Here is a 7,500-nt window from a genome sequence, read left to right as displayed (position 1 = left end):
CGCCTCCTCCTCCTCGCCTTCTTCCCCGACATCGTTGTTTCTGCTTCTATAGCCAGCCACCTCTCCTCCTCCTCCTCCTCCTCCTCCTCTTCTTCCCTGTCATGATGTTGTTTCTGCTTCTCTGTATAGCCAGCCACCTCTCCTCCTCCTCCTCCTCCTCGGCTTCAGTTAATGCTGAAGCAGCTACTACAGCCCCAAACATGTCTGAAGTTTTTGAGGACTCCGCCTGTAGATTCTTAATCTTGTTCTCCTCTAATTTCTCTGCACCACCTCCCTTGCACTTTAGTGGTTGTTTGTCCATTATAACGTGGATGCTAAACTTCCAGCATAACTATTACAGCTCACGTCTCAGGGCCGGGAGGCGTGGCCATGGTGGGATTCGTAAATTTGCAGCCGGGAGTGGGGAAGAGGGTTCCTGGATTTGATTGGGTCAGGCCAGTGCCAATAAAGAAAATTAACCAATGGGCCGCTGTGAGTTCTTTATGGGCCGGCCCAGCCAAAAAATTAAAAAAAGGCCTTTTTATATCAGCGATTCGGCCCAAAAGTCCGTCGGCCCACCGGGAAAATGCCCGGTATGCCAGATGGCCAGTCCAGCCCTGCCACTAGGGCTGGGAGGCGATACGGAGAAAATTCAATATCACGATATTTTATACCAAATACCTCGATATCGATACCGCAGCGATATTGTAGTGTTGACTATTGGTGCTTTCACAAAATATTTGAGACAAAATGAGATTTTTGATAAATAATCACCAGTAATGTGGAGATAATGACTAAGTGGGTAAAGGTAAATAATAGAACAGTACAAGTAGTAGAAAAGTACATCACTTTACTGTAATGCACCCTTTACAACCAGGAAAACTCTAAACTTATGGCATATCACGATATCACGATATCCAAAATCTAAGACGATATCTAGTCTCATATCACGATATCGATATAAAATTGATATATTGCCCAGCTCTACTCACCACTCTCAGCAAAAGCCTAAACACCTGTCTCTACAGAGTGTTTAGCTGTAAAGATGGTAGCCTACCAACCGCAAATGGCTAGTAAACACAACCCCAAATTCTCATCATTGGTTACTTGCTGTACCTTGTCTGATAGGCTACAGTATTGTGGGATAGTATCAGTACATCCTGGCTACTGTTAGCGCACACTAGGGATGGGCGTATCGATCCTGTGGTATCGATAGATCGATATACTCACGCTACTCATTTGGCATTGATTTCCTTAAAAAAATTGGGCTTTTTTTCTTTTTTTGAGAAATACCAAAAGTGAAAATGTGTATGTTTTTGTTCATATTTAATTTATTTCATTCATATTTATGTTATTTATTTTAATTTTATTATGTATTGACCATAATACATTTTCTATAAATGGTCTGGATTTGTCTTCTGATTTGTCTTAAATGTAATAATATTTTTACTGACAAAAATTGCCAAAAAGAAATTAACGGTATCGGTATCGTTATCGATGAAAATGCAAGAAAAAGTAATCTTATCGTATCGAATCCTAAAAGTGTGGTATCGCGCATCCCTAGCGCGCACGGCTCGGGGCGAATGGCCGGATGATGAGCCTATTTGGGAGAAAGTCCAGGGCTGTTTTTTTTTAGCCCCAGTCCTTCCCTGCTAAAACCCCCAAAAAAAGTCGAAAGACCCCGGATCTAGATTATAATAAATACCCCGAATTTACCACAAGACCCTCTGGCATCATGGGAGCATTTGAGACTTTCACCAGCCAGTGTTTAAATAGCCCAATATGCCAAAATAAATCTTAAATTCACTGAATCTGAAATAAAGTCTGGTGTGGCGTTCTATTCCGCATTAACAGGAAGTGATCCTTCTTAGGAAAAGACTGTTGATTTTACTTTAATGTTAAATATAGATTATAATACATACACCGAATTTACCACAAGACCCTCTGGCATCATGGGAGCCTTTGAGACTCTCACCAGCAAGTGTTTAAATCGCCCAATATGTCAAAATAAATCTTAAATTCACTGATTCTGAAATGGAGTCTGGTGTGGAGGTCTATCCCGCTGTAAAACATTACCGATAAATCAGGAAATGTTTGTGGCGCAGTAGCTTAATATTCTAAAAGTGCTAAAAGTGCAAGTATTCTCTTGAATATGTTTGAATATGTGAATATGATCGCTTTCATAATAATAAGAACAATGTTTACCTGCAGTTTAATCGTATTTTCAGGTGGAGATGTGGAGCTAAGCTTTCCAACTTTTGACAGCGTTGATTTCTCTCCAGAGGTGAAATGATGCTGCCTTCAGGTGCTCGACGTAAACTCGGAAACCACACACCGGACAAAACAAGTTGCTTTCGAGTGGAAATAAAAACAATTGATCTTACAAGCTTTATTATGTGTATGATATAGCAGCAATAGTCGATTAACTGTGTGCCATTTAAGCAACAAAATAAATAAAACATTTAAAAAAATATATACTTAACTTTATTTACACATAAAAGAGACAGAGACACAAGGAAATCTTACATGAAATGCGACAACCAAACTGTGGTTTTAAGGTTAAAACTGCAGCTTTAAATTACAAAAACTTAAACAATATTCTGACAAAATCATACATTCAACATTTTGTCATTTTGACGGGTTAAGTCAGTAGTGCGCACTAGATTATGTTTACTCTGATTACACTTAAACACATCGTGTTTATCTCTCCACAACATCATTTCCAAGAATCCAAACACTTCCCTTTATTATTTAAAGAAACAGGATCAGGGAGTAGGAGGCAGACTGACACACACACACACACACACACACACTACCTTTAGCATTTATAGAGCCAGCAAATCTCCACCAGACTCCATGTAAATAATCAGGACTTTTAGCATGTATAGAGCCAGCATATCTCCACCAGACTCCATGTAAATAATCAGGACTTTTAGTGTGTATAGAGCCAGCATATTTAGTGACATCATAGTGAATGTCATGAGGGCAAAAGCGTTGGACTTTTTTGGAAAAAATTCAGATATTTTGTCAAAAGTTATAATGTTTATTTCTTCACAGTTTGACTCCCAAGACATATGAGAAGCATTATAGACAGGAGATTGGCTTAGAATACATACAGTTAGGTTCGGAAATATTTTGGACAGTGACACAATTTTCATGATTTTGGCCCTGTGCAATAACACAATGGATTTGAAAAGAAATTGTAGTGCAGACTTTCAGCTTTATTTTGCTCGTATTTACATCAACGTCAGATTTTGAGATGCGGCGAGCGATGCGGCGAGCCGAGCCGGCCGCTCCTCATTTGCATAAAGTTGGCTGGATTCAACAACATGCAAATGCTCCCAGAATGCATTGCACGGCTGCTCCCATAGACAGTTGAATGAGAAAGTGTGGATTTGACGCTGACAGTGGACACGTAGCCTTCAATTACATTTGTTGAAATTAACACTAGAGTATTATCTGTTCCACATTTAAACTCAGTCCCAACTTTGAGCAGATTAAGCCCCCAAACGACCCAGAATGCAGCGCAGCATGAAAACGATTGTTAACAACAGATGAAAGAGAGAAACAGCTGGAGAGACGATTACAGATTACAATGACAGGCCGAGTCCCAGTATGCGAGTACTCTCTCCTGTAGGATTACTGTAGTTTTCCCTCTCATAGGGACTAGGGAGGCAGCGTGGAGGCTTCCTCTCCCTCGCTGCCCAGCAGAGAGACGTCGCTGCCGGACAGCAGAGCGCCGCGGTCACCGACCTCCACCTGCAGAACAAAAACTCATCATTAGAGGGTGACACAGGAATCAACTCCCATCCCGAGCCCACGAAAATACTCCCGTCATATCCCGATCACGAGACTGCCCCGTCCCAAAAAATCCTGTCCTGCAAAATCCAAAAAGAAACACTCCCAAATCCCAGCCTGCAGGTAATGTATGTTACCTAGACCTGCAGGTAATGCATGTTACCTAGACCTGTAGGTAATACATCTTACCTAGACCTGCAGGTAATGTATGTTACCTAGACCTGCAGGTAATACATGTTACCTAGACCTGCAGGTAATACATGTTACCTAGACCTGCAGGTAATGTATGTTACCTAGACCTGTAGGTAATACATGTTACCTAGACCTGTAGGTAATGTATGTTACCTAGACCTGCAGGTAATACATGTTACCTAGACCTGTAGGTAATGTATGTTACCTAGACCTGCAGGTAATACATGTTACCTAGACCTGCAGGTAATACATGTTACCTAGACCTGCAGGTAATGTATGTTACCTAGACCTGCAGGTAATACATGTTACCTAGACCTGCAGGTAATACATGTTACCTAGACCTGTAGGTAATGTATGTTACCTAGACCTGCAGGTAATACATGTTACCTAGACCTGCAGGTAATACATGTTACCTAGACCTGCAGGTAATGTATGTTACCTAGACCTGCAGGTAATACATGTTACCTAGACCTGCAGGTAATACATGTTACCTAGACCTGCAGGTAATACATGTTACCTAGACCTGCGGGTAATACATGTTACCTAGACCTGCAGGTAATACATGTTACCTAGACCTGCGGGTAATACATGTTACCTAGACCTGCGGGTAATACATGTTACCTAGACCTGCAGGTAATACATGTTACCTAGACCTGCAGGTAATGCATGTTACCTAGACCTACAGGTAATACATAGGACTGCAGGTAATGCATGTTACCTAGACCTGCAGGTAATACATGTTACCTAGACCTGCAGGTAATACATGTTACCTAGACCTGCAGGTAATGCATGTTACCTAGACCTGCAGGTAATACATGTTACCTAGACCTGCAGGTAATGCATGTTACCTAGACCTGCAGGTAATACATGTTACCTAGACCTGCAGGTAGTGTATGTTACCTAGACCTGCAGGTAGTGCATGTTACCTAGACCTGCAGGTAATGCATGTTACCTAGGCCTGCAGGTAATACATGTTACCTAGACCTGCAGGTAATACATGTTACCTAGGCCTGCAGGTAATACATGTTACCTAGACCTGCAGGTAATGCATGTTACCTAGACCTGCAGGTAATGCATGTTACCTAGACCTGCAGGTAATACATGTTACCTAGACCTGCAGGTAATACATGTTACCTAAGCCTGCAGGTAATACATGTTACCTAGACCTGCAGGTAATGTATATTACCTAGGCCTGCAGGTAATACATGTTACCTAGACCTGCAGGTAATGCATGTTACCTAGACCTGCAGGTAATACATGTTACCTAGACCTGCAGGTAATACATGTTACCTAGACCTGCAGGTAGTGCATGTTACCTAGGCCTGCAGGTAATACATGTTACCTAGACCTGCAGGTAATGCATGTTACCTAGGCCTGCAGGTAGTGCATGTTACCTAGGCCTGCAGGTAATACATGTTACCTAGACCTGCAGGTAATGCATGTTACCTAGACCTGTAGGTAATACATGTTACCTAGACCTGCAGGTAGTGTATGTTACCTAGACCTGCAGGTAGTGCATGTTACCTAGACCTGCAGGTAATACATGTTACCTAGACCTGCAGGTAATACATGTTACCTAGACCTGCAGGTAGTGCATGTTACCTAGACCTGCAGGTAATACATGTTACCTAGACCTGCAGGTAGTGTATGTTACCTAGACCTGCAGGTAGTGCATGTTACCTAGACCTGCAGGTAATGCATGTTACCTAGGCCTGCAGGTAATACATGTTACCTAGACCTGCAGGTAATACATGTTACCTAGGCCTGCAGGTAATACATGTTACCTAGACCTGCAGGTAATACATGTTACCTAGACCTGCAGGTAGTGCATGTTACCTAGACCTGCAGGTAATGCATGTTACCTAGGCCTGCAGGTAATACATGTTACCTAGACCTGCAGGTAATACATGTTACCTAGGCCTGCAGGTAATACATGTTACCTAGACCTGCAGGTAATGCATGTTACCTAGACCTGCAGGTAATGCATGTTACCTAGACCTGCAGGTAATACATGTTACCTAGACCTGCAGGTAATACATGTTACCTAGACCTGCAGGTAGTGCATGTTACCTAGGCCTGCAGGTAATACATGTTACCTAGACCTGCAGGTAATGCATGTTACCTAGACCTGGAGGTAATGCATGTTACCTAGGCCTGCAGGTAGTGCATGTTACCTAGGCCTGCAGGTAATACATGTTACCTAGACCTGCAGGTAATGCATGTTACCTAGACCTGTAGGTAATACATGTTACCTAGACCTGCAGGTAGTGTATGTTACCTAGACCTGCAGGTAGTGCATGTTACCTAGACCTGCAGGTAATACATGTTACCTAGACCTGCAGGTAATACATGTTACCTAGACCTGCAGGTATTGCATGTTACCTAGACCTGCAGGTAGTGTATGTTACCTAGGCCTGCAGGTAGTGCATGTTACCTAGGCCTGCAGGTAATACATGTTACCTAGACCTGCAGGTAGCGCATGTATAGTGTAGCCTAAATATGAGGCAACCTCAGTGATTTGACCACGATTAACCAAACGCACACACGCGAGAGTCTGATAACTTTAGACGACATGGGGAACAAAACGGGAGCGGGACGGGATTCTTTCTCTCTGGATTTTGCAAGACAGGATTTCTTTGGGCGGGGCAGTCTCATGATCGGGATGTGACGGCAGTATTTTCGTGTGCTCGGGACGGGATGGGAGCGAGAGTTGATTCCCAGTACCCAACCCCAGAACCCTTTCCTCGGTTCCTCTCTCGCGTCTCTCCCGTGTCTCCTCGGTGGGAGGGACTAAGACGCGAGGAAGGGAGACAAGTGGAGGAGTCGAGGAGGCCATTTAAGCGACATGAGAGGCAGGGCCTGGATGTTGACAATGTCTGGCTCCGCCCCCCTGGGCAGTCCTATATAATCTACCACGCAGTCTCACCATGATGGGGGGCGGAGCTGTCTCACCATGATGGGGGCGGAGCTGTCTCACACAGACACACACACACGCAGTCTCACCATGATGGGGGCGGAGCTGTCTCACCATGATGGGGCGGAGCTGTCTCACCATGATGGGGGCGGAGCTGTCTCACCATGATGGGGGGCGGAGCTGTCTCACCATGATGGGGGCGGAGCTGTCTCACACAGACACACACACACACGCAGTCTCACCATGATGGGGGCGGAGCTGTCTCACCATGATGGGGGCGGAGCTGTCTCACCATGATGGGGGGCGGAGCTGTCTCACCATGATGGGGGGCGGAGCTGTCTCACACAGACACACACACACACACAGTCTCACCATGATGGGGGGGGGCGGAGCTGTCTCACCATGATGGGGGGCGGAGCTGTCTCACCATGATGGGGGCGGAGCTGTCTCACCATGATGGGGGGCGGAGCTGTCTCACCATGATGGAGGGCGGAGCTGTCTCATCATGATGGGGGCGGAGCTGTCTCACCATGATGGAGGGCGGAGCTGTCTCACCATGATGGGGGGCGGAGCTGTCTCACCATGATGGGGGCGGAGCTGTCTCACCATGATGGGGG

At 44.7% G+C, this 7,500-nt stretch overlaps 2 protein-coding genes across 3 annotated transcripts in view; both read right to left on the bottom strand.

Annotated features, from left to right (window-relative positions):
- The window catches only part of LOC114557181 (membrane-spanning 4-domains subfamily A member 4A), a 22,522-nt gene extending 20,223 nt beyond the window's left edge, over positions 1–2,299 (bottom strand). Inside the window, exon 1 of the mRNA XM_028580544.1 lies at positions 2,185–2,299. The gene's annotated coding sequence lies outside the window, so the exon portion shown is untranslated. The remainder of the gene's footprint in view (positions 1–2,184) is intronic.
- Positions 2,300–2,466: 167 nt separating this feature from the next.
- The window catches only part of LOC114557152 (membrane-spanning 4-domains subfamily A member 15-like), an 11,403-nt gene continuing 6,369 nt past the window's right edge, over positions 2,467–7,500 (bottom strand). For both annotated transcript variants that reach the window (XM_028580490.1, XM_028580491.1), the window contains exon 7: positions 2,467–3,738. In XM_028580490.1, the coding sequence (XP_028436291.1) occupies positions 3,646–3,738 (93 nt within the window). In that variant the 3' untranslated portion in view covers positions 2,467–3,645. The remainder of the gene's footprint in view (positions 3,739–7,500) is intronic.

Source organism: Perca flavescens, chromosome 6 (assembly GCF_004354835.1).
Source record: "Perca flavescens isolate YP-PL-M2 chromosome 6, PFLA_1.0, whole genome shotgun sequence".
Lineage (NCBI taxonomy): Eukaryota > Metazoa > Chordata > Actinopteri > Perciformes > Percidae > Perca > Perca flavescens.
The sequence above is the reverse complement of the archived record's forward strand: the minus strand, read 5'-3'. Positions and strand labels throughout refer to the sequence as shown.